Source organism: Neovison vison, chromosome 4 (assembly GCF_020171115.1).
Source record: "Neovison vison isolate M4711 chromosome 4, ASM_NN_V1, whole genome shotgun sequence".
NCBI lineage: Eukaryota > Metazoa > Chordata > Mammalia > Carnivora > Mustelidae > Neogale > Neogale vison.
In genome coordinates this window covers 179,101,323-179,129,125 of record NC_058094.1, presented here as the reverse complement: position 1 = coordinate 179,129,125, position 27,803 = coordinate 179,101,323, and the positions used below count along the sequence as shown (strand labels likewise).

The 27,803-nt window shown below is 38.0% G+C and overlaps 1 protein-coding gene across 5 annotated transcripts in view; it reads right to left on the bottom strand.

The window, feature by feature from the left end:
• The window catches only part of KLHL7 (kelch like family member 7), a 70,170-nt gene that overhangs the window by 14,485 nt on the left and 27,882 nt on the right, over positions 1–27,803 (bottom strand). For all 5 annotated transcript variants that reach the window (XM_044246210.1, XM_044246207.1, XM_044246208.1 and 2 more), the window contains 2 exons: positions 25,371–25,545; positions 14,286–14,428 (listed from right to left, as the gene is read on the bottom strand). In XM_044246210.1, the coding sequence (XP_044102145.1) occupies positions 14,286–14,428; positions 25,371–25,545 (318 nt within the window). The remainder of the gene's footprint in view (positions 1–14,285; positions 14,429–25,370; positions 25,546–27,803) is intronic.

The following is a 27,803-nucleotide window of genomic DNA, read 5'->3' as shown; positions in this document are numbered from 1 at the left end:
TCTTTTAGCTAAATGAGCTTGAACATTGAGACAAAGGATACCAAGTTCCAAAAAAAGGGGGAATAATTCCCAAGAGTTTGGTAACAGAATAGTTCTAATTTTCTAGTACTCCTCAAGGATTTGAGTAAGAAATAAATGAGTGCTCATATGTACCAGTCGTATAGGGCTTAGGCTCCAGATTTAAGAATGAAAATAAACTGCTCTCTTGGAACTATAAGCCCAAAGGACAAATGATTAGCCTGTGTGTGTGTGTGTGTGTGTGTGTGTGGTGGGGTGGGGGGCAAAAAGGCACATGCTTCTATCTACTTGTAATATGGGCTCTGATTTCCTTAGATACCCTCAAGTTTTTTCTTTTTTTTTTTTTTAAGATTTTATTTATTTATTTGACAGAGAGAGATCACAAGTAGGCAGACAGGCAGGCAGAGAGAGAGAGGAGAAAGCAGGCTCTCTGCCAAGCAGAGAGCCCGATGCGGAACTCGATCCCAAGACCCTGAGATCATGACCTAAGCCGAAGGAAGAGGCTTAACCCACTGAGCCACCCAGGTGCCCCATCCTCAAGTTTTTAAGTCTTTTTCATCTCTCCAAATACTGTTGCTGGTCAAAGTACATGTTAGACACGAAGTCTGATCAATGCTGACTATATTTAATATCCTAATAGTTTATCTTCTAGGCAGATGAAATGACCTTTGCAAACATTTTACCTAGAATGCAAGTATAATTTCATTTCAGCTAAAATTTAATGTTTTAACATTTGAGCTCATTAAATATACCTATCAGGGGTCAAATGCACCTGTGTTTGAAAACACCTGGCTATGGCTTTATAAATGAAGGGGGGGGCGGCGGATTTTTTTCCTGTGTGTGTGTATGGGTAGATCTCACTGGAAAGTCAAATTTTCCCAATCTATTCCTCACCCAAAAGAGAATGCTAAGAAGGTGATTTGATGTTTGCCCTTTAGTAACTTGTTATACTGCCTAGGAGGTAATGTGCGTAGTTGAGAAAGCAAGCAGAGAACGTAAAAATATAGATGAGAGTCAGACTTACAGGTTCCATAGATATGAATGCCAGGTCTTATCTTAGTGATGGGACTACTCCCAACCTGGGGCTGCACGTAGAAGAAGGGTTGCTTAAGGTTTCTTAAGCTCCTAGGCTACAGGTCAAGCTATAGGGACATGCAGCTTTTATGTCAGCGATAAGATAGATACACAGCAGTAGAGTTACAGTGTATGTGTGCAGGCAGAGAACTGTTACTCTAAAAACATAATCTAATTCAGTTAAGTTTTATTGAGTATCTATTTCATGCAAGGCTCTGTGCTTGACTGAGGAGAAGATAGGAAAATGGGAAAACTGGAAAGCCTGGAAAAAACTAAGGAAGAAGGAAGTTTTGACATATCAACCATTTATGCATCCATACGCATACACATTCACGTAAAAGTCCTGTCTTCTCTCATCCTAGTTAGCCTTTCTTGCCTCTGCTGTGATATATACACTCTAGACTTTTTTCAAGCTCAAGGTCAAGACTTCTTTCCTTTTTGCAGGCTTCCCTGACTGCCTTGCTCTGAATCCCCCACCACACTAAAGTCTGGACTTGATGACTGAGCACTCCATTACATCCTGTCCTGGATGATTTTCCAGCAGCAGTGAGATGCTACAAGACAGTGAAATGATTTTTTTTTTAAAAAGATTTTATTTATTTATTTGACAGAGAAATCACAAGTAGACTGAGAGGCAGGCAGAGAGAGAGAGAGGGAAGCAGGCTCCCTACTGAGCAGAGAGCCCGATGCAGGACTCGATCCCAGGACCCTGAGATCATGACCTGAGCCGAAGGCAGCGGCTTAACCCACTGAGCCACCCAGGCGCCCCAACAGTGAAATGCTTCTTCAGATGAGGGGCTGTAATAGCTTTTCTAGATACCTTAAGGCAAAAACATCAGCCTGCTATTTTCCTTGAGAGTAAGGACTGATTTTATACTAATCTGCATTCTAAAAACACATGAGTCTTCAAAGAATAGAGACACCCACAGATATAGATTTCAATAATCAAGATAACCAAATCCAAAATAAATACTTTTTATTTATAAGACTTGAGAATTTTATTTTGGATAATTTTGAGGGCAAACAAAGCAAAAATAAGACAGATCTTAGAAAAAAAGGAAAGCAAAATTAAGAAAAATGTAAAACCTTAAGATTTCTGGAGAAACGTCAAGGAGTCAATGTAATCTGAGTCAATGTAATCTGAGTTTAAGATTACTAAATTATAAGTACTTTCTGTTAAGCTATTATCTGACTAATTTTAGTTTCTTTTCTTTAAAAGACTGTTATTTATTTATTTAAGAGAGAGAAAGAGAGCAAGAGAGCACGGGCAGGGGGAGGGGCAGAGGCAGAGGGAGCAGCAGACTCCCCGCTACGCAGGCAGTCTCAACTGGGGCTCGATGCCAGGACCCTGGGATCATGACCTGAACCTAAGGCAGACTCTTAACTGACTGAGCCATCCAGGCACCCCTTAGTTTCTAAGAGCTATTTAAAAAATAATCATAGAGGGGCCCCTGGCTGGCTCAGTGGGTTAAAGCCTCTGCCTTCGGCTCAGGTCATGATCCCAGGGTCCTAGGATTGAGCCCCACGTTGGGCTTTCTGCTCAGCAGGGAGCTTGCTTCCTCCTCTCTCTCTCTGCCTGCCTCTGTCTACTTATGATCTCTCTCTGTCAAATAAATAAATAAAATCTTAAAAAAAATAATCATAGAACTACGGCAACAATCCGTAGAGAAAGCAGGTTTATACCAGATGCAAGAACATCCCTAGAAGCAGTTTCATGAAAAATGCATAAAACACTTCTGGCTTGATTCATTTCAGAAGGTCACAAAGAATGCAGCTCTGTGGAGCTGGGAAACACAGGCACTGAGCTAGGCTGTGGAGAAGCTGTGGGTCATACAGAGTCACTTCACCTTTCAGGGATGTTAGTTCCCTAATTCTTTGAAACAAAAAGACTGAACTAGATGATCTTAGGGCCCTTCCCTTTCAGCCCTAAAATTCAATGATCTTAGGGTCCAAATGATTTAGAAAGCATCCCTGAACAAAGAGCTAACAGTTAGTTAATTCATTATAGAGCAGTGCCCTTTCCAGGAACTATCCTGAAATACCTTAAAACATTATTTTATTTAATTTTCTCAATAATCCTACGAAGTAAGAACCTTATCTAATAGATAACAAAATCTTAGAAAGTTAAGTACCATGTCAAAGGTTACAGAGTTAGAAAGTGGTGAACCCAGTATTTAAGTCCAAATTTGTCGGACTCCAAAATTGTACTCTTAACTCCTACACTGCTCTGCTTCTTTAAAATTCTTCTTACAGGGGGGCACCTGGGTGGCTCAGTGGGTTGAAGCCTCTGCCTTTGGCTCGGGTCATGATTCCAGGGTCCTGGGATTGAGCCCCACGTCGGGCTCTTGGCTCAGCGGGGAGCCTGCTTCCTCCCCTCTCTCTCTGCCTGCCTCTCTGCCTACTTGTGATCTCTCTCTCTGTCAAATAAATAAAATCTTAAAGAAAAAATCTTACAGGGCCTCCTAGAAAGAACACTGGACTAGGAATGGAATAATATGGGTTCTGTTCCTGCTGTATTTCTAGCTAAGTTACTCTGGGCATCTCACTTGACATCAAAGGAAGTGAACCAGCCTCATCTACAAATCATACAAATCAGGATGTTGGCAGGATGGCCACTGAGGTCCTCCTGCACAGCCTCCCTATCTTATCACTTAGAAAAGCAATGCTTGGGATGCCTGGGTGGCTCAGTTGGTTAAGCAGCGGCCTTCAGCTCGGGTCATGATCCCAGCGTCCTGAGATCGAGTCCCACATCAGGCTCCTTGCTCAGCGGGGAGTCTGCTTCTCCCTCTGCCTCTGCCTGCCTCTCTGTCAAATAAATAAATAAAATCTTAAAAAAAAAAAAAAGAAAAGCAAAGCAATGCTTAAGCACTAAAACCACAGCTTCTCTGAAAAACTGGGATTGTCCCCTGTCTTTGTATTGTATTTGGCCCAGGGCTTAGCATATTGAAGGGAATATTTCTATTGGATGTTAGGCCACATTTGTGTAAATGTCTCATCCAGCTAAGCCATCTTCATTTTATACTTTCTAAAGGTCAAAGACTGTAGATCCTGCACATGGCTCCTAATCTGAACCAGTTCCTCACTGCCTTTAAACCACACTGACTCCAGGACGCATCTTGTCACTCTGGCCCCTGATGGTTTGGTGGCACTACTGAGGGACAGGAAATCTATGACCAACCAACAAATAGTACCTGATGTTAGAAACCAGGCTTTTCTTTACTTTTTTGGTAAATCAAAATAGTTTCTATCTTTATCCTTTGCTAGAACAACTCTTCTCCCAGGAATTTACCCTACAGAAAAAACTGGGACAGTGTATAAAGCTGGCATATACAAGATGTTTCACTTCAGGGGTATTTTAACAGGAAAAAATAGGAAATAGGCCAGATGAGCATGAAGAAGATAAGAATTAAACAAATTATAGTATATCCTTAGACTTAGATAAATTATGCTATATCCTTATGATAGAATACTCTGTAGCCCTTCAAAAGGATGATATTCTCACTGACATGAAAATAACTCCACAATATAAATGCTAAAAGAGTAAAAATAGTTCCTGCAAGACAGCACATATAGTATGAGCCCATATATGTAAAATGGAGAAGACTGGAATGGTGTTGATGATGTCTTTTGATACTGGGATTGTCCTGGCTTTCTCTTTTACATCATGCTATATTTGAATTTTCTACAGTGAGCATTTTTTTTTTTTTAAAGATTTTATTTATTAGAGAGAGAGAGACAGAGAGACAGAGACAGAGGGAGAAGAAGAAGGAGACTCCCTGCTGAACAGGGAGCCCTATGCAGGGTTGGATCCTAGGATCCTGGGGTCATGACCTGAGTTGAAGGCAGATACTTAACAAACTGAGCCACCCAGGTGCCCATTTTTGTTTGTTTGTTTTAAACAGAAAAAGTAAATATAACAACCAGGCAAATGGTGCCAAAAACATGGTAAAAGGAAAACAACTTCTCAGAGCAAATGCTTATAACAGTACTAAATGTTTTAACAAAAAAGTCAAAGTAAAACTAATTTAAGAAGGTGTGCCTGAGTGGGTTAGTTGGTTAAGCATCGGCCTTTGGCTTAGGGATCCAGTGCTGCATTGCTGCATCCTGTTCCCTGCTCAGTGGAAAGTCTACTTCTCCCTCTCCCTCTGCACTTGTGCTATCTCTCTGTCAAATAAATAAATAAAATCTTCAAAAAAAAAAAGACAAAATAGTATTTAAAAAATTAATTTAAGGGTTTAGGAACTGAAGAACTTATCAGCTGCTATATTCTGAGACTGCATTTCAACAAAACAGATCAAAAACAGTCTTTGCCTTCCTTCCAAATGGCACACTTACTAGGGCACTCTGGTCTTTAGAAGTAAACACTTGATCATGCCAAGTAATTTCACAGGTTGTATCCATTTTGAAATATACTCATTTTCAACAGGGTCACACAAATATTTCTGGAAACATATTAACCTCTTAAAGTCCAGAAAGGGGTTTGATAATCAGCCATTAGGAGAAACCACTCCTGTAATCTAAATTCTTCAAGAAATACAGTACTGTAGTTAGAAAAAAATGGCTTCCACAGTGGGTGCTGGTTAGGGTGGGAGGGGCATGACTATGCTATTGTAAACTGCTAGATAAAACCAGGAACAGCAAACCTGTAAGTGGTCAGTTCTCAGCTGTTAAGGACTGTTAACATAAGTAAGGAGTCTGAAGTAAGGACAGAGACCAGCTTAAAGGGGATTACTGATTCAGAGTACTGCTTCTTTATAAAGTCACAAAATGTTCTTCCTTTCCACTCATAGATGAAAACCGTATCACCAAAAACCAAAGACTCAAACCTAAACCACTTAGAAATTTAAATATGAAATGAAACCCAAAAGTGAAACCCAAGAAGGATATTATGTTGAGTAATATCGCTTGTCCTTTGAGTAGAAAACAAATGAAATAGGAGGGAACTATCCCTGTGCTAGCACTCTGCCAGTTATCTCAACACAAGATTTGCCTTTAGATGAATGCTGATATGTTATCTTAAATCTTGGCACAGGAAGGCATAGTACCCTTTATTTTATTTTATAGATGTTATTTATTTATTTGACACACAGGGAGAGAAATCACAAATAGGCAGAGAGACAGGCAGAGAGAGAGGGGGAAGCAGGCTCCCTGCTGAGCAGAGAGCCCAACGCAGGACTCGATCCCTAGACCCTGAGATCAAGACCTGAGCCAAAGGCAGAGGCCCTACCCATGAACCACCCAGGTGCCCGCATATTACCCTTTAAATGATTATTTCAAATCTCAAAATGTAGTAACATACACATTTAATAAACAGTCCACACGAAGGGACAAACACCTGCTCTGTCTCAGATGTGAGGAGTACCGGAGCTAATGCCAAGGGGCTCCAGTTGGGGGGACAAACAAAATGAAGAAATGAAGATGGTAAGCCTTTTTACATTTAAATATGGAAAGTGAGGAATCCTAAAGATGGCAGGGAGAAACTGAGTACATGAAGATCAAAGAAAAGGTGGAGTCTAATGAACAATAGAAATCCACACAAATCCTCAGATTTGTTTGTTAACAGACCAGAAAACTGAAGTTTAGAAAGACTAGCCAATTTGCCTAAGTTTATATACCTAAACTTGAAATGCTCTTTCTGCAGAAGAGCTGCTTTCCTTTAACCGCCCCCCCCAACAAAAAAATCTTCACAAAAGAAAAAAAAGACCAATGGCCTAGTCCTTCAGTTCTTCCACCTGTCTAATCTCTTTTTTTCTAAAGCACAAAATCTTTTAAATCACAAAATTTTTTAAAGCACAAAAATGGAATCTACAGTTGTTAGATTCCATTCAGTTAAGTAATGCTTTGGGAGCCATACTTATCAAGCCAAAAAGATGCCTTCATACTTAGGATTCAATATATTCTAGTCTTTTTCCCCCTATCCAAACTCTACCAATAAGTTGCCCTCAAGAAAACCTTCATGAAACTTTCATGGACAAATCTAATTCAGGGGGAGTTCTTCAAATCAATAAGGCTGTTAATGCCTGTTCCATTTTTGGACTTTCTCTTTTCTTTTAAGTAGGCTCCTCCCTGGCTGTGGAGCCCAACACAGAGCTTGAACTTACAACCCTAAAATCAAGACGTAAGCTGAGATCAAGAGCTGAATGCTTAATCAACTGAGCCACTCAGGCACCCGCCATACTGGGACTTTTAAATGGTTATGTTCAATGGCCACCTCATTGACCTTAGCCTCCAATTGCTTCATGTTTCTGTACCTGTTCTGTACAATGTGCTCTGTTGTTTCTAACAGCTAAGGATAATTTTATATCTCTTATAACTGATCATAAATATTCAAAGAAAATAATCACAACAAACCTATTCAGACATGTTTTAATACTCCTAGGATGACATATCTTACTTTGCTTCTTCGTCATCATATGAAAAATTACCAGGATAGCCAAGAGAAATTTTCAAGTGACATGGTATAGTAAATAGTGAAAATTTATCTCCTTCTCTGTTGGTTATCCTCAGCCTGACCCTTACCACTGTAGTCCTGTGTTCATATGCCCACTACTCTCCAGCTAATTCCAGGATGGCTGGAGTCCTTTAAAACACCACCACACACAGATACCATTTTTAGTTTCTTCATTCCTACCCACTTACAGCCCCCATTCAAACACCTACAGCTCCATTTCTGCTCTCTCCCAGCTCTTTTAGGGGACTGATCTGTTAATTTATGATAATTATGGCTTGAAGAGAATGAGTATGACGTCATCACTCCTGTGGTTAGTCATATTTCCCCAGGGTTTCTTGCAGATGCAGTGAAAAAGGAAACAGATCCCTGAAGGGGGAACTTCGTGGGATGCAATGGGCTTTCAGGTTGATTTCAGAACAAAACTACAGAACAGCATATGGGGTAGATGCTTGGAAAGAGAAGAACAGAGGCTCTCAATATCTTGGAAAACATTCTAGGAAGGCAGAGCACTCTGCTGAGAATTTATTTCAGAATATATTCCAGTCTCTTCCACATGAACGTGAAGACCACCTGTCTAACCAAAATGCCCGCAAACAATCAAGCTTGAGGAACACTTAATGTGCACAAGCTGCAGAGGACATGTTACCACTGGGGGCCTATTATAATGACAACTAAGGAAGCATAAGGTGACCCACACTTGCATTCCAACAATGTCAGCCTCTGGGCATGCAGTTTTATGACCAATCCACTTGGGATGACTACTGCCCATGTTGGGTATTTTGTTCCTGTAGGTGCTCCTGATCATTTTAGGAGTGCTCACCTTTTACCTCCGTATACCGCTTCTACGGCACTCTTTTGCTGGTGGCAAGCACTACTGATGTACTCTTATAAAAGCCTTGTTAATTTTTTAAAGTGTACACTTCTTTATGTACATATCTTCCATAGTCATATGCAATGTGTAACTGCCCATTTCCACCCTGTCACAGAGTGGGACCATCTCCTCAGGAGAGGGCTATTTTAAGAGGTCAGGTGGCTACGATACTCTGAGAAAAAGCACTGCAGTACCTATGTTAAACAATATTTCCAACAGGAAAATGTGTGCTAAGTTGAAGGTAACTTCATTTCTTTTGATTTAGGGTCCATCCATATTTAAATCCAGTCCTATAAAACCAACTGACAAAATTGCTTGTGAAATGTCATACCAAATTACACTGATTTATTCATCCTTTTGAACTTGAGTATCCACATTGGGCCAGACACTAAGCTCAGCGATGGGTCTACTTAAGAGTTCTGAATAAGAAAATGTACTCAGGGTAAACATTCTGAACCTGATGTGATATGGCACCATATGGTTTTCTGCCTTTGTAATTTATAGGCTCTGACCCTTACCCTACTGGTCTTAGTCTTTATTTGTTTTTGGCAGGGAGTGTGCAAAATCCCCTTTTCTCTACCATATTAAAGTGGTGAACCAAGACATTTGCAAAGAACTCATTTGCCCTTAAGAGCTCACTGTTTTATCTACAGGAAGAGTCCAAATAAAAACTGGTCTGTTAAGTCAATTTTTATTTAGGCATCAATATTGTAAGACATTCTCATTCTACAACTTGAGAATACCAATACTAAGAGAATAGAGCACTGGTTACATATAAACAATTTTTTTAGTAATGACTAAGCACTTAAAAACTTTAAAAACAGGTAGAGGTGGGGAAATGGAGGCTCAATAAGCTTTATAAAAGGACCATAACAAGAAGTATTTAATTTCAATTTTATACAATAACCCAAGACATTTTTCTATTAATATTGAGGAAAGAAAATTAAGATTTTATCATTTTTCAGTCAGCCATTAATACAAATATTTGCCTCCTCTCATCAGTGATATCCTAGGAAAAATAAAAAAATAACAGTTTATAGGGATACTGTCTTAATTCTGAATAATTCAATTAAATAATACACTGCTTCAATTGCCCCTTCGAAAGAGATCAATTCTGAAAATGAGAAATTTGAGGCTAGTATAGGACACACACAAATGGGTCTCACTTAATGAAGGCCAAATCTGAATTTCTGAATTCTAATTTCTGAAGATTAAGTTCAAGAATTTTAAAGTAATTCCTGTATAGTACTTTTCATTAAGCAATCTACTTGAGTCAATGATGAAATAACGTTCATTTAGGCAGATTCAAGATAGATAATAACTTATAATGAAATCAGCCTTCCCAATTATTTTACTAGAATACTGACTAATTAAGTTATATTAAAATATTATATACAAAAATAGTAATGGGTGAAAGTCCTCAGGATAAAGTTTTATAGCAAAAACAAGGGAGGGCCTGGTACTTCTAATAGACACATTTAATAAACACTGACGTGGGATTCTAATGGCGTTAGCTACAGGGCATAAGAGATAAATGACAGAATGAGGATATTTTTATTGGTAGTTACTTCCTCAATTATTTGAATTATTCATGGAAAGTCTAAAAATTTTTGGTTGAGTATACAAAAGAGCAGTAAGTATGTATGCATCATTGATAAGAGCAAATAGGAATTCTGAAGTCACAGTCTCATTTCCAGGGTTGTGGAGAATATATGCTTCTTTTCAACTGTCCAATTAAAAAAAAAATCAAGGAAAGTGTTAGAACTACAGATCAAAAATAAAGTGCTAAGAGTCATTCCACATTTCCCATATACTAGAAACAATGTATACTGTCTCCTAAATGAAATCAGGATTCTCCCGTCCCTTTGTCTACCACAAGAGCTACCTCCTTTAATGTAATTTTTTTCCTACTGAAATGTAGTTTAATTGCCTTTTTAAAAAACTGAAGTATAGCTGACATATGTTACATTAGTTTTAGATGCACAACATAGTGATTCAAGTCCGTATGTTATGCTGTGCTCATAAGTGTAGCTAGGTTTTTTGCTTTTAACTGTAGAAACCAATACCACAGTTAGACTTTGGAAAACAAGAGGGGATTATTGTCAACACTCGAAAGCTATAGTTCATAGAATTATAAAGTCCTAGGATTTCAATTTTTGCTTGAAAAAAAAAACCCACCACATTTATAAATTACTTACTCTTGATTCAAAAGGATCCTGAAAAATCAAAAAACACTGAAATTAAATAGGCACTGGTATGTTAAGAGTCTTAACCTTACCTGGTGTGAAATAGAAGGTGCATCAATCTCTTAAGCACAATACCACTGTGCTTACTGGATTGTACTGCATAGGCCATGAAGCCTTGTGGTACATGCCAGACACCAGTCTTTACTGAGAAAGGAAGCTAGATGTCTTTGTAAGAATGTCAGCTTATATTCTGGAGATGGAGGAACAGGCGAGACACAGATCGATGGGCTAAGAGCAGCCCAATATGGACAGTCCAAATATAATGTTGTTTAGCCAATCCAATTCTGATCCTTTGTTCTTGGAGAGGTCTTTTTGCTATCTGCCAGCATATCCACTCTATGAATCGTGATGTTAAGATTACAGTAAACAGAAGAAGCCTTCTTTGGTAAGACCTCCTTCTCTACCGAAACAGAGGAGGAACTGCTGCTTTGAACTGCCAAGACCAGTGCCTCTAATCATTGTGGCAGTGCCAGGTGTGGTCTTCTTCCTGGACCAGATTGAAACAACTACTAAAACTTGGCATATAGCTAACACTTTGGCTAATGTATATTTCTTTTAGTGTCTACTCAGACAATTAGATGGGACTTTTTTGACTGGCAGGAAAAACAAAATAATTTCCAGGTCTGACCTCAAGGATCTCTTGACTCTCTGTGTGCTATAATCTAAGCTGCAGGAGCCTTGGTCCCTTCTCAATTTACCAAGGGTAGTCTCATACGGTCTCATATATTGATGCCCGTAATACTGATCAGGTTTGCAGAACAGGGCATGGTAAGACAAGTGCTTGACAGAAGTTTATCCTATAATACAGAGATGGTCACTATAAAGTTCTTAGATGCCCACAGGTCTAGAGCAGGGGCTGGCAAACTAAGGCTGGCAAACTAACAGCCCACTGCCTGTTTCTGTAAATAATGTTTTATTGGAACACAGCCATGCCCATTTGTTCATATATGAAAACCCTGAAAATATTTATTATCTGGTCTCTTAAGATAAAATGTGTCAAGTTCTGATCTATAGCATGTTGGTATAGCTCCTTGGAAACAAAGGATATACCTTGCTGTGCCAAGTACCTCCTACATATTAACAGATGGCGTATCCTGTAATTGGGTGTCCCACTTAAATACTTTTAGTGGGTAAACCAAAATGCTGCCAGTTGCAAGTAAAAGCTAGAGCAGGAGACAGCTTTTTAAGTGGGACAGGCTACAGTAAAATGGCTTGCCTGCTCAGGTTACTTTGTGATCCTGAGACATCAGGATACTGACTAGGACGCAGCTTATTGCTTGGGCCATGTTCCAATATGACCACAGAGCATGATCTGGGATTCTGAAGCTAAGCCAACCTCCTTTAAGCAGGTATCATTTTTTTAAGGAAATAGCTCCTGGCTGGCCAGTGGGTCTTGAGAGACAGCAAACGTTTGACATCAAGGGAAATCAGGTAACCACACTATTAACACACTGAACAGTTTTACCTGATCTACCAAATAGCATACCTTCAACCAGTCATTTGGTATTTAAACACAACCCTGGGCTTACAAAGGTCTCAAAGGCACAGAATACCCAAATGAGCTAATTACACCCTTTCCTAGGAGGCCTTCTCCCTCACCTCTATGTCTTCATAGAGGTGGTCCCTATATATCAGCTGATAAATTTGAGAGACCTGAGCTTGGTCCATTTATGATAGTACTAGCCAAGAGTAGACAGTTAAAGCATTATGGTCCCTTCAGAATGGTACTGAGGGACAATTGAGAAGAAACCTTCTGATCAGGCAGAATCTATTTTTTTCTTAAATTAACATATAACGTATTATTAGCCCCAAGGGTACAGGTCTGTGAATCTGATCAGGCAGAATCTTTCTTTTTCTTTTTTTTTTTCTTTCTTTCTTTTTTTTTTTAAAGATTTTATTTATTTATTTGACAGAGAAAGAAAGATCACAAGTAGGCAGAAAGGCAGGCAGAGAGAGGGGGAAGCAAGCTCCCTGCTGAGCAAAAAGCCCAGTGCAGGCCTCGATCCCAAGACCCTGAGATCGTGACCTAAGCCGAAGGCAGAGGCTTAACCCACTGAGCCACCCAGGCACCTGATCTGGCAGAATCTTAAGTAGTTCCTTTTATTTTCTGTTATACTCTTCAGGAAGGAAAGGCTAAGGTTTTATCAATTCTTGATAAAGTTTACCTAAATGTATATAGACCTGAAATAAGTAACAATGTAAGACTGCTGACAGAAAGATCTGAGGAAGGATAATGCAGATGATCCTTTAGAAAAGACACAAATTTGCATCCCATATGAATTCTTACTGGAGTACCCACAACTTCAGCAAAGTCTCTTAATAATCACATGGATTATCTCTATCTTCCTGCATCTCTATCTTCCCTCTCCAATCTGAAGCTTGCTCAGTGGGTTTATGAGTGACCACAGGGGCAGTGACAGAGGCAGCATAAGCCAGGAGCAATGGAAACTAATGCATTTCCTCTCCCTAAGGCCAATGCTGCTATCCATACTAGACAGCGTCCACTTCATCAGGAATATGGGCCAGTCCTAAGCCCTTGATTTGTTACCACACCTTGGGGAGCCAGTTAGTTACCTAAGGCCTGGCTAACTACACTGGGACCCCTCCACTGATAAAAGAGACAATGCCCTGCCCTGATTAGAATGGATACTGATTCTGGATTTGGATTGACCTTTACAATGTTTTGTACTCTAGACAGCATCATATGCGTTTTTATAAAAGCTTTGTTCGTCTCTACTACTGTATTACATAGAATACCTCTAAAGAAATGAGTATCAGATAAGTACCCTGATGTCAAGAGGATAATCTATCATCAATCAAAAATGGGCCAACAAAATGATGAAACAGACCATTATATGCTAGATTCAACATGAGTTACAGGCTCTTTCATAACTGTGATATTTGTTCAGCCCCAGCAAAACATACAGAACTAGCAAAATGCGGCATTCTCTCTTCCATAGCCAAAACACATAGGTCTAAGAAACAAGGGGTAGAAATGTGAGTGGACTCTGTCAAGGTTTTAACTAATAATCTTTTAAGAAAAATTGTGTTTCTAGACCTATGACTTAGGCTTTGCTGGCCCAAATGGCATAACATATACTGGAAAACTCATTAAAACTGGTGATCATTTCTAGATGGTTGAGTTAAAGGTAACTTAATCTTTTTTCTTTGTTATTTCTTTGTTAAATGTTATTTCTTTGTTCTATTTTCTTTGTTATTTCTTTGTTATTTATACATTTTCCAAATTTTCTAGAATTACTATGTATTATTTTACATTAAAACATAATTACTAAAGAAAGAATACCACATATATCCCCAGAACATTTTCATTGAAAATGACACATAAGGAAAGCAAGGAGTTGCTAACAAAATAAGAAGGAGAACTAGTTTTCCATTTTCTTTGATAGTGGTTACTATGCAGTGCTTTGGATGAATTACAAAAATATTTAAAATCTGACTAAGCCTCAAATTCCTTATTTGTTAAACAAAGAGAACTGTGTATCTCAAAAGATGTGAAAGAACAAATAAACTGCAACTTCTCTAGAAGGCATGAGCTATTATTACCAATGGCAGTTGAGTGTTTATGTGCTAAGGGTTTTCAAAAGCAAAAACAAAAGTTAGTTACCTTTGGGTTAAAATATCTACAAGACTGTGGCTGGGAGCCTCCAAAGAGGGCTATGCGATAGTCATGTTTCTTTCTTCTGGGCCTTGTGCCTTCTACCAATTCCTCTCGATCCTCTGGGGACAGCAGATGATACCTCATTCCACCTGCAGAAAAACACATGGCAATTTTTCAAAAAACTTCAGGCACTTTAATTCTTTGAAAAGGAAATAACCAAACATCATAGTGCTTTTCTTTCTTCTTTTTTTTTTTTTTAAAAGATTTTATTTATTTATTTGACAGACAGAGATCACAGGCAGGCAGAGAGAGAGAAGGAAGCAGGCTCCCGGCTGAGCAGAGAGCACGATGCGGGGCTCAATCCCAGAACCCTGGGATCATGACCCAAGCCGAAGGCAGCGGCTTAACCCACTGAGCCACCCAGGCGCCCCCATAGTGCTTTTATTTCTGTAATTGTTTTTCTACTATCCCTCTACAGCATTTAAGCAAAGAGTGAGGGGCAAAGAGGCAAGGAAACATGTAAGGATCTGAGTCCCAACAATTTATCATTCTTAGCAATCACTTCTATGCTAAGAATGCCCCACCCACTTACTATATATCTGGCTCTTCAAGCAATAGCTGCCAAAAATCTCTGAAACCACCACAGACTCAAAAATTAAAAATTCTGTTGGTATGGTCCAGGCACTAGTACTGCCACTTAAAATGTGGTTCAAAGGCCAGCAGCTTCAGCATCTGGGAGTCTGTTAGAACTACTGAACCTCAAAATCTACTAGGCTTAGTGAATCAGGATCTACATACTAAACAAAACTCTAAATAATTTAGATGCACATAAAACTTGGAGAAGTAGGTGCTTTAGATGATTTTTTAGAAAGACTTATTTATTTGAGAGAGAGCGAGTGAGCAGGAGCGGGGGGAGAAGCTAAGTGCCCGACTCTTGTTTCTGGCTCAGGTCCTGACCCTGGGTTGTGAGATAAAGCCCAGCGTTGGACTCCGTGCTCAGCATGGAGTCTGCTGGAGATTGTTTCTTCCTCTCCCTCTGAACCTCCAGCTTATGCTCTCTCTTCCTTTAAAATAAATTTTTAAAATCTTAAAAAAAAAGGGCCCCAAATATGGAAGCTAAGGCATAAAACACAGAAGACATGAAAAAACATTTCAGACTTAACTACATAAAATTTTAAGTTAATTTGCTGCATGGCACAAAGAAGAAACAAAACCAAAAGACAATGACAAACTAGGAAAATATTTATTAATCATATAACAGACCAACTGGAAAGAAACCCTATTAATAAGATTAAAACCAGTTACTAATAGAAAATTCCACTAAGTAACTAAACACAGCTCACAGAAAAAGAACTACAAACTACTCTTAAACATAGGAAAAGATGCTCAAGTGCTCTAGTTAGAGAAATAAAGTAAATCATACTTCTTCACTTATCAGATTGGCCATGATCAAACTGTCTGGAAATAGGGTATATTATAGGTGTGGTGTGGGGGAACACACAGTTTCCTACGCACTGCTGGTGGGGATGTGGACAGGTACAAACTATATGGAAGGCAATATATATGATCTCCCCAAAATTACAAATGCACACTCTTTAGTCAGTAATTCTTCTATGAGTTTATTAACCTAAAAGTTCAGTCAGGGAAGTGGCTAAAAATTACTGTATATTCATACAATGGAATATTATAATTGGCTGTTAAAACCAAAAAAGGGTAATATGTACTGAGGGAATGATCTCCAAAAACTAATGTGGAATGAAAAAGAGCATAGCAGAATACACATTTTGATACCATTAGTGTTTTAAAAATTTATATTTTATGCATATAATTAAATATGTAATTTATACAAGTATATGTAGGTAAATGTGTATGCAGACTACCAATGGAAGGATATATAAGATTGTAATCTCCAGCATGAGGGAATAATGGTGTAGGGAGGAGGGTTAATGGAGAGATCTACTTTTCACTATATACCCTTTCATATTGTTTTGAACTATATATGTAGTATTGATAAAAAAAAAATAATGTCAACAATTCTTAACACATGCAAAACACTTTGTTCATGAGTCTGCGTTGGGCCTTTAAAAAAGAGAGACAGGCTGGAGAAGTCTGTGAGTGAATGAAAATCAGTATCAATATTTAGAATTTCCTTCATTTTAGAGTTTGAGTAAAAGCACTTTGTATTAGAACAGCAGGCAACCTTTGCAGCTAAGGCTCTGGTGCATGCTCAGGTCAGGGGTCAGACTTTCTTTGGAAAGGGCCAGATAGTAAATATTTTAGGCTTTGCAGGTCACATAGGATTTCTGTCACATACTCTCCATTTGTTTTTGTAATACTTTATAAATGCAGAGACCACTTTTAACTCAGAGCTAGCTAGCTACAGTCTGTGGCATGTAGTTTGTTGACCCCCTCTTCAGCCACCCAACTCTAGGTCTAAGACAGAGGCTCTTAAACTGTGGCTCCCTGACCATCACCAGCAGCAACGGCCCCTGAAAACTTGTTAAAAATCCAGATTACTGTATAATACCCCAAGACTTTGGAACCAGAAATGCTCGGGTTTGAGAGCTACTGCTCTTAGGAGGGCTCCACACAGGCCACAAGTGTGTTTTATGCTTTTACCACTTATGAAAAATTTCTAAATTATTATTCATTTAAAATATTTTTAGTGAATACAAAGCATTCCATTGTATGAATATATCATATGTTTTTCCAATTTAAGGGACAATCTTGAGTCAACATACCTAAAATCATGACAGTATTGTTAACTAAGTGTTTAATGAAAGTTTTACTTGGCTTCCAAATTAAGAGGCAAGTGATACAATTTAATAACTAAGACATTCAAACTTAAGGCCACTCTTGAGAAAGATGTCTTAGGCAGGAGGGAAAATGCTCATTTTTCTTTCACTTATTTCCTTAAAACTTTGCGACTGAGACCAGCTATACCTTAAATAAAATGTCCAGATGAGGTACCAAGAACAACTTTTGGTTCAAAGTAGGTTCTAACTACCTTCTATGAGAGGCTTTCTTGCTCACCACATTAACTGAAATCTAACTGCTGATTGCATTTGTAGATACTGTCCACATTGGTTTTTTGGTTTAAGATGAATGGGAATTCAAGAGCCCAGGAGAGTTGCAGGAGTGTACTTATCTCAGCATACTGCAGTCAGTACACTCATATTTCATGCATTTTTAAAGAATAAGCTAAACTTCTACTTACAGCAGTATGACAGTTCAGACTTTCACAAATACTTCCTGGTACAAAATAACTGTAACATCGGAAAGAATAAACATTTAAACTTTGTTTTAGGGGTGCCTGAATGGCACAGTTGCGTAAGTATCCAACTCTTGGTTTCAGCTCAGGCTGTGGTCTCAGAGTTGTGAGAACAAAGCCCCACATCAGGCTCTGTGCTCAGTGTGGAGTCTGCTGGGGATTCTCTCTCCCTCTCTTTGCCCCTCTTGCTTGTGCTCTCTCTCTCTAAAATAAATAAATAACGGTGCCTGGGTGGCTCAGTCAGTTAAGCATCTGCCTTCGGCTCAGGTCAAGATCCCAGGGTTCTGGAATTGAGCCCTGCATTGGGCTCCCTGTTCAGTGGGGAGCCTACTTCTCCCTCTCCCGCTGCCATTCCCCCTGCTCACACCCCTTCTGTCTCTCAAATAAACAAAATCTTAAAAAGAATAAAAGAAAATAAATCTTGAAAAGAAAGGAAAAAAAAACCCACATTCTTTTTGTTTTTTGAGAGCAAGTGAGCATGAGTAGGGGGAGGAGTGGGGGGAGAGAAAGGGAGGGAGGGAGAGAAAGAGAATCCTTGAGCAGATTTCCCACTGAGCAGAGGAGCTGGATATGGGGCTCAATCCCAGGACCCCAGGATCATGATCTGAGCCAAAGGCAGATGCTTAACTAACTGAGCCACCCAAGCACCACTATCCCCCACATTCTTCTAAATGCACAGTTAAGGGGTACCTGGCTGGCTCAGTCAGTAGGGTATGCAATTCACTTGATTTCTGGGTTTTGAGTTCAATCCCCACACTGGGGAGGGGGTTAGAGATTACTTAAAACAAGATGTTTAAAATGGCAAAGAAAATGTACAGCTAAGATCAGAGGGAGAAAAATGAGAAAACTAAAGTCTAGAATGGTAAGCATTAAGAGACCTCTAGAATGGTAAGTACTAATGGTACCACTATGAGGGTTTTTTTTTTTTTTTAAAAGATTTTATTTATTTATTTGAGAGAGAGAGACAGTGAGAGAGAGCACGAGCGAGGAGAAGGTCAGAGAGCGAAGCAGACTCCCCATGGAGCTGGGAGCCTGATGTGGGACTCGATCCCGGGACTCCAGGATCACGCCCTCAGCCAAAGGCAGTCGTCCAACCAACTGAGCCACCCAGGCATCCCATTTTTTTTTTTTTTGAGGGTTTTTGATAATATCAGAAACTCAGAAATTATCTTACTGGGTGTATGAGGGAGAGAAGATAAGGTCTTGGATTTATACAAGTAAGCTGTCAGAATTGAGATCATTGCCTAAAGCAAGATCACTTAGATTATTATATCTTTAATGAAAAGATAAGCTAAAAAAAAGAAAAGCCAAAAAACCAAACTGCCCTATGGCAAAAGAGGTAAATTGTAATATGCCTACTTAAATTTCAGCTCCAGGTGAGGTATTTCCTTCCTAAGAATTTGTAATGATGGCCTGCCTTTGTGCAGGTTTGAGGTTTGAATTTACCAACTTGCACATCTAGGAAACCATAAATTAAGAAAGATTCAACATAATCTTGTTTTTTTCTTATGCCCCAGGACACCTGGCAAAAGCAAATACCATTTTCTTTCTGAGGAGAGCAGGAAGACCCACAATAATCTAACCCAGGACTCCCAATATTCTTGGAAATTAAGATAAAAAAAATATAAGTTCACAATCCAAAATTCCAAAACACTTAAGGAATTAAGTAGACAGGAATAAGTCGAAAGAACAAACAAACAGCAGCATCTGGTCTTCAGAGACTCTTCAGGTATTAGCTTCATTAAACACAAAACACAAAATAACTATATTTAAAATGTTTATAGAAATGAAAGAACGGAAAACATGAGCAAAGAGCATAAAAAATGACCAGGCTGCTCTGAAAAAAATTAAGTAGCTAATATTCAAAACTCAAAGGATAAGTTAAACAACTGATCAGAACAGAAACAGATGAAAGCCCATTAGTGAACTGGAATATACATTTCAAGATTTATCCCAAATATAACACAAAGAGACAAAGATGAATGAAAAGTTTAGAAATCACAAAGTAAAGACTTGCCAACATTTCTAATTAGAATTCCCGAAGCAGTGGCATTATTTAAAAAAAAAAAAAAAATGTCTGAGAAGTTTCTAAATGATGAAAAACACAGATCACTGAATTCAGGAAACAAAACAAATACCAAACAGGATAAACCAAAGAAATGAATGCCCACACATACTTGGTGCTAAACACCAGAAGTAAAGAAAAGCTCTTGTAAAAAGCCGTAGAAAAAACCCAGATCATTTACAAAGAATGACAACTAGACGAACAGCAGGGACCAACAGTAATGATGAAGGCAGGATGAATGATCTTCAAAGTATTCAATCTAGAATTATATGCCTAGTTAACCTTTCATTTAAGAAGAGTATGGGGGGAGGGGAGACAGTTCCAGATAACCAAAACAATTTACAACAAATAGACTATGAAGTTTGTAAAAGACATTCTTTAGAAATATGGAAAATAATCCAGAAGGAAAGTCTAAGACACAAGAAGAAATGGTGGGGAAAGAAACTGGCAAACATGGGTAAATCTAAACACTCATGATATTTTTAAAAAATTATTAAAAAATTACCATGTCTCATCTGGAAAGTTAGAAAAAGAGAACTAAATTACAGAACAAATAAACATGTAAATACAGAAACTGAATTAAAGTGTCCTAAGATCCTTGTTTTCTTCTGGAGAAGGGTAGAAATAAAAAAATTTTAAAGATTTTATTTATTTGACAGAGAGAGAGAGAGAGCAAGAAAGCACAAGGAGGGGGAGCGACAGGCATACGGAGAGGGAGAAGCAGGCTTCCCATGGGAGCAGGGAGTCAGTCCAACATGGGGCTCAATCCCAGGACTCTGGAATCATGACCTGAGCCGAAAACAGATGCTTAACTGAGTCACCCAGGTGCCCCATGGAGGAGGGTAGAAATATTAATGTCTAAGGTACATGTATTAAAATAGAAAAGATAACTATTAAAAAGACTGACACAGAGTATAAAACTTCTCAAACAGTAGAAGGAAAAAATGTAGGGAAAAACCTCAAACCAAAAGGAGACAAGAGAGAAGTACAGAAAAACTGAGATGAACAAAAAGTGCAAAATAAGGCATTAGAAATAATTCAAATAAGTAGTACTTACAGTAAATTAAATGGAATATAATTTACCTGTTAAAAGATAATCAAAAAGGGTTTAAAAAAGAAAATTAAAATATATGCTGTTTTGAAAAAAGATACACCTAAAATATAAGGACAAAAAATGTTTGAAAAGACTTCACAAAAGGATAAAGATAAGCCAGGAAATCACTAACCAGATAAAAAGGTAGATTAGTTATATAAATATCTAATAAAATACAGAAAGGCAATAATCTTATAGGGAAAAAAGTAGATGACTACATAATGATAAAAGGTTCCATTCACTAGGAAGATAACATTTCTAAACTCACACTAATAAGCCCTCAAAACATATAGAAGAAAAATTAACAGAATTACAGAAGAAACTGAGAAATCTACTATAGTGGGTAAATATAATACAACTTTGTCAGTAACTGATAAAGTAACTAGACCAAAAAATTAGGTCATAAAAGATACAAATGACAACTTTACAAAAATTGACAACTTTCAATAAATACTAAAGATCTGATCATGATGTTCCCGGACCACAATGCAATTAAGTAAAAATCTATAACCAAAGGCTAATTTAAAAGCACCCTTCTATTTAACTTATTGGTCACAAGAGAAAACATGAGAATTACAAAGTATTTTTAAAAGTAATTTCCAGAAGAATACATACAGTGTAACATTTACATAGAGTTTAGAAACATGCGAAACAATACTAGATGCTGCCTATATATAGGGTAACTGTTTAAATAAGCATATGGTAATCAAACACCATATTCAGGGCTGTTTCCTCTCAGATGGAAGAATGGGAGCTGTCACTGGGAAGGAGTACACTGGATGCTTCATCTGTACTGATTTCTTAAGGTGCTAGGTAAGTTCATGAATATCTGTATTATTTTTTATACCTTTTCCTTAAATATGCATACCAAATTTTAAAACAGTAACACTAAAGAAATACTTGCCAAAATCCTCAAACTCAGGAAAAAAATAATTTTTACAGGTGTTTATTAAAGTTTAAGATTTAAGAAAAGTACTTTCTTAATTACAGACACCTACTATCCACTATACTCATATCCACCTATGTACCACACACATACATAAGACAAGGACAGTCAAAACCCATGTCCACACCACTAGAACTAAAGGTATTCCCATTAAAGTAAGGAAAAGACAAGGCTGCCATTTATCACCATTATCAGTTAATTGAACACTGTCATGAAAAAGCCATTTAATATAATAGGGCAGTGTAACAGGATAATAGGGGGGAAAAGCTAGAATTATCATTATTAGCAGATAAAAAATTAAAGCCCTAGAAAAAGAGAAATCAACTGAAAAAAGTTTTAAAAGGGATCAATAATAACTAATACAAAGAAAAATATATAATTCATAATAGCAACAACAAAAATATCTAAAAATTTTTTAAAGTGTAGAAGTTATAGGAAGAAAATTATAAATTCTCCAGGATATAGAATTTAAGTGAGGTACAACAATAATTAAAAGGTACCGAATGAAATGGAAGAGAAACTGATTTTTGTGTATGTATAGATTAGTGGGAATTTAGTTAATAATGTTTCAAATCAGTGGGAAAAGATGAATTATTTGATAATGATACTGGGCCATCTTGCCAGACTTACAAAGGGAAAAAACCCCAACAACCTAGATTCTTATTTATTCAAATAAATTTCAGTTGGGTATAAAGTTTAAAATTTAAAAATAAAAAAAGGAGAAAAGAAGAAATTTATTAAGTGCATGAGAAGAATTTATAAAATTTTTAAAAAAATCATCTTGGAATAAGGAAGACATTTCCAACTAAACCTCTAAAGCCAGATTCAGATTTAACAATATATAAGAACCTGAGATTGAATGTGCCATTTTAAGACCTTTTTTCTCTCCGCTTCTCTTAAAAGCCATCCCAGACAACAGGGAAGCAAGTAACAAACACAAACTCTACCTTTGACAATAGGTCTGTAACCCTAAAACTAAGTTAATGAAGACTGACTGGTAGCAGCTAAACAGAAATGGATGTGGAAGAAGATGCCAATGACAAGCAAGCCAAATTATCCTGCAGAACCATGGAAAGATTCCTAATTGGAGATAGAAAGTATCCTAGAAAGTGGGGTGGGGATGAAGATAAGAGAACTCTAAAATTCTGAATAAACAACATTTGAACTGCCAGGTCTCCTACACAGTCAGGTAATCTGCCATGCCTTCTCCACTGTAGGATATGTGAGGACTGGTCTTTGGAGATACTCTAATCTCAAGGAATCACACAGAGAAGGGTATGAGCCTGAAGACAAGGACTAAGTTTATGTATCAAAATATTCCCTAACCAAGGAATGTCTATACCCAGCTACCTGAGAAAGTATCTACAGATACTGACATTTGAAGGCTCCTCAATTAAGAAACTGTTTACACTGATTACCCTGCAGTTCAGTCCAAGAGGTAAGGAGCCCATGCACATATACTGCCTTATCTACTAGTTTAATAATAACTTAGTCTTATAAATATGACTCACAGATGATAGCAAACATCTAAGAAAAGCTTCCAATAGCAACAAAAAGAGAAAAACAAAATTCAAAGGTAATACAGAAAATACAGACAAGAGAGCATGAAAGGTACTACAATGCTACTTCAGAATAAGATATTTTAGCCATGAAATAAGAAACCAGAGAATAAATAAAAGCTCACAGAAATTAAAAAGAGCTGAAATCAAAGTGTTGATAGAAAAATTAAGGCTATCTCTCAGAAGATAGAACAAAGAAGCAAAGATGGGAACAAGAGAGACAAGATTAGAGACTCAATTGCTGAAGAATCACAATACCAGTAACAGAGAACAAAGAAATCTGTTGAAAAGATAGAAAATGCCCAACATGATAACTTAAAAAAAAAAAAAGAGGCACATCAAGTTACATTATTGTGAACTTCCGGAAGAACCTCAGGGATATGAGTAAAGATTTATTTAAAGATTGGTTTATTTGAGAGGAGAGAGAGCCCACGTGTGCATGCACACGCACGAGATGGGGAGGGGCAGAAGGAGCTGATTGGCTGCAGACTCCCTGCTGAGCGCAGAGCCTGAGGCCAAGCTTGATCTCAGGACTCAGGATATCAGAACTTAAGCAAAAACCAAGACCTGGGGGCACCTGGGTAGCTCAGTGGGTTAAAGCCTCTGCCTTCTGCTCAGGTCATGATCTCAGATTCCTGAGATCGAGCCCCGCATCGGGCTCTGCTCTGCAGGGAGCCTGCTTCCCCCTCTCTCTGCCTGTCTGCCTACTTGTGATCTCTCTGCCAAATTAAAAACAAAACAAAAACAAACAAACAAAAAAACAAGACCTGACACTTAACCGACTAAGCCACCCAGGAGCACCACCCCCCTACCAAAGATTTTAAATGCTTACAAAGGAGGAATAAAAAAAGTAAGTGGGTCAGACTGACAGATTTTGACAGATTTCTCAAAAATAACACCAGAAGCTAGTTAATAATGGAGCAATGCCTTCAAAATTCTTTTTGTTTTTTTAAAGATTTTTTTTTTATTTATTTGACAGACAGAGATCACAAGCAGGCAGAGAGAGAGAAGGAAGCAGGCTCCCCGCTGAGCAGAGAGCCTGATGCGGGGCTCGATCCCAGGACTCTGGGATCATGACCTGAGCCGAAGGCAGAGGCTTTAACCCACTGAGCCACCCAGGTGCCCCTGCCTTCAAAATTCTAAGTGAAAATGATTTTCAACATAATTCTATACCCAGTTTAAGAATCCTTCAACTCGGGTGCCTGGGTGGCTCAGTGGGTTAAGCCGCTGCCTTCGGCTCAGGTCATGATCTCAGGGTACTGGGATCCAGTCCCACATCAGGCTCTCTGCTCAGCAGGGAGCCTGCTTCCTCCTCTCTCTCTCTCTGCCTGCCTCTCTGCCTATTTGTGATCTCTCTCTGTCAAATAAATAATAAAAATCTTTAAAAAAAAATCCTACAACTCTTTATGGTAAAGCAAAGACATGAGATTCATCAAATCTCCAAATATTTATTATCAGATATACTTTCTCAGGAACCTTTTAGGGGATACATTCCATTCAATAGAGAGATTTATGAAAAGGGAACACCTGGGGTCCAGGAAGACAGTGGGTCTACCTTACGAGAGAAGTGAAAGGACATCCAGGATGGCAGAGAAGGGAAGTCTAAGATAAGTGTGCCTTAAGGTTAGAGTGCAAAGAGTCCATACTGGAATATGTAGAAAGAAGACTCTATGAAGGATGTTTCCAAGAAATAAAAGAAAAACAACAAATTGTCTAATTGTACAATTTTATTAAGGAACATTTACAGAGGAACATTTATTTAGCCTCGAAGTCAAGAAAAACTAAGTAATGAAAAAGTATGGCAGATATTAGTTCTAGGCCAGGAAAAAAAAAAAAAGGAAAAAGTGATCACAGTACACTATTTGGTTGACTAATATAAAAAATGAAACACCAGAAATGAAGAGCATGAAAGCTATCATACACAAAAGAAAACAAGGTATAAATAATTTTTCCTTCTATCACAGTGTCCCTATAAAATAAGGGCTTATGTAAGTCTCCTCCAAGTAAAGAGCTGACAACCCCCATGGATTAAGTATCTAAAAGAGCTAAGTCTTGAATGTTTTTCCCTAGTGCTGAGTCTGATCCATTCTAAAGTGTTTAAGCTCAAGAGAAACTAGCTATAGGATCAGGTTATGGATGGACAGTAAGGCAACTTACTTATCACCATCTTAAGGCATTCAGGATTGTCTTGAATAAGTGGTTCAGCTTGTACCGTTTTACTTAAGAAATTCTTTGATATAAGAGGAAACCTGACTTTAGCAAGGATATCAACCATAAATGGCTGGCGATTAGGTTCATCATATTTCAACCATCTGACCGCAGCATCATAAACCTAAGGAGGGAAAATAGCATAGTAAATAAAGTTCTTAGAAGGCAGCAACATTTCCAATTACCTATTTACTCTCATACTGAAGGTTGGGGGAGGATCTCATGAAGATACAACCACTTATTCCCAATATTTTATTCAGATATTTTCTTTCATTCCCAAATACTTGCCTGTACGTCGCAATAGTTTACCCACTGCTCTAATGACTCTTGTAGATAGATTTTAGAACTAATTACTACTATATAATGCAATCACAAGAGGATACTGAATTTATGATTTTTTAAAACAAAATGTAACTTCTTGGGGACCTGGGTGGCTCAGTGGGTTAAAGCCTCTGCCTTCGGCTCAGGTCATGATCTCAAGGTCCTGGGATGGAGCCTTGCATTTGCTTCCTCCTCCCATCCCTCTCTCTCTCTCTGCCTGCCTGCCTGCCTTTCTGCCTACTTGTGATCTCTCTCTGTCAAATAAATAAATAAAATCTTAAAAAAAAAAAGTAACTTCTTCTCAGAAGGAGCTGTGATATACATTTCAATGGAAAGAAACCTACTGGTTAATGATAGTTTCAATACATGTTCACTCGGTACCAGGAACATAGACTAATTTCCTCAGGGGGAAGTTTCCACTCCAAGACATATGAAGGTCATCTATGACTTTATTTCAATACAGTATTCCTAATTATGAATTGATACCTGTTTTCCAGAAACTTTACAATATAAAAATTCTATATTTTAAAGGATATTTATATAAGAATTGTTTTCAAAATAGTACTGAAGCACTCATTTATTTTTACCAAACAAGTCCAAGTTTATTAACACAATTTGATTTATAAATTACTAGTTTTGTTTTGTTTTTAAAGTAGGCTCCATGCCCGGGGCCCCCAGGGTGGCGCTATCAGTTAAGCATCTGACTCTTGGTTATGAGCTCAAGCCCTGAGTTGGCTCTGTGTTTGGTGCAATCTGCTTGAGATTCTCTCCCTCTGCTGTTTCTGCTCATGTGCTCTCTCAAATAAATAAATAAATATAATATAAGTAAATAAATAAATTAGGCTCCATGCCCAATATGGGGCTTGAGCTCATAGCCCTGACACCAGAGTCCCATGCTCTACCAACTGAGCCAGCCAGGTGCACCACAAATCATGAGTTTAAACACACTGATAACACACCTTTTATTTCATAAACATAAAAATCTGCCACATAATTGTTTGAGCTACTTAAGTTGGTTCAGTTGGAGTTATTGTTAATATGGCCTAAGTTCTGATCTCCATATGAGTTAATTTTTTATGGGAACTGGCCTATTTTTTTTAAAAATAAATTTTTAATCTTGGGAAAGTTTTATATTTACAAAAAAGTTGCAAAGATAGTACAGAGTCCTCATATACCCTGCATCCTGCTGTTAAAGTTTTATATTATTAGCAAGGTACTCTTCTTTCATATATAAATTTTTTATTTTTTATTAACATATAATGTATTAGTAGCCCCAGGGGTACAGGTCTGTGATTCACCAGGTTTACACACTTCACAGCACTCACCACAGTAGCAAGATACTCTTATCACAACTAACGAATCAATTATTAAGTACAGTCCATATTTCTAAAACTTTAGTTTTTTTATCTAATTTTTCCCTCTGTCCCAAACCCATAAAAGATACCACATCTCATTACTCATTATGTCACCTTAGATTTTCTAGACTTTCACAGTTTCTCAGACTTTCCTTGTTTCTGATCACTTCGACAGTTTTGAGTGCCAATCAGGTTTTTTAAAAAATTTTTATTAAAAAAAATTTTTTTTTAAAGATTTTATTTAAAGAGAGCACAAGCAGACAGAGCAGTAGACAGAGGGAGAAACAGGTTCCCCGTTGAGCAGGAAGCCTGATGCAGTGCTCGATATCAGGACCCTGAGATCATGATCTGAGCTGAAGGCAGATGCTCAACTGTCTGAGCCACCCGAGAGCCCCTGCTAGTCAGGTATTTTGTAAAATGTCCTTCAGTTTGGGTTTGTCTGATGTTTTCCTCATTAGACCAGAATTATAGTTTTTTCAGAGGAAGACCATAGAGGTGCCATGCCATTCTCCTTACTTTATACTAAGGGTACATAATATCAACATGACTTATCATTGACAGTATTAACCTATACGTAGTGCTCATCAGGTCTGATGATCTGTAGATACCACTTGCCAGGTTTTCTTCAGACTAAAGTTATTTTTTAATTCCCTTTCCATAATGCATGTAAGTCAGTTAATTTTAGTCACATAGCTGAGAAGTGTGG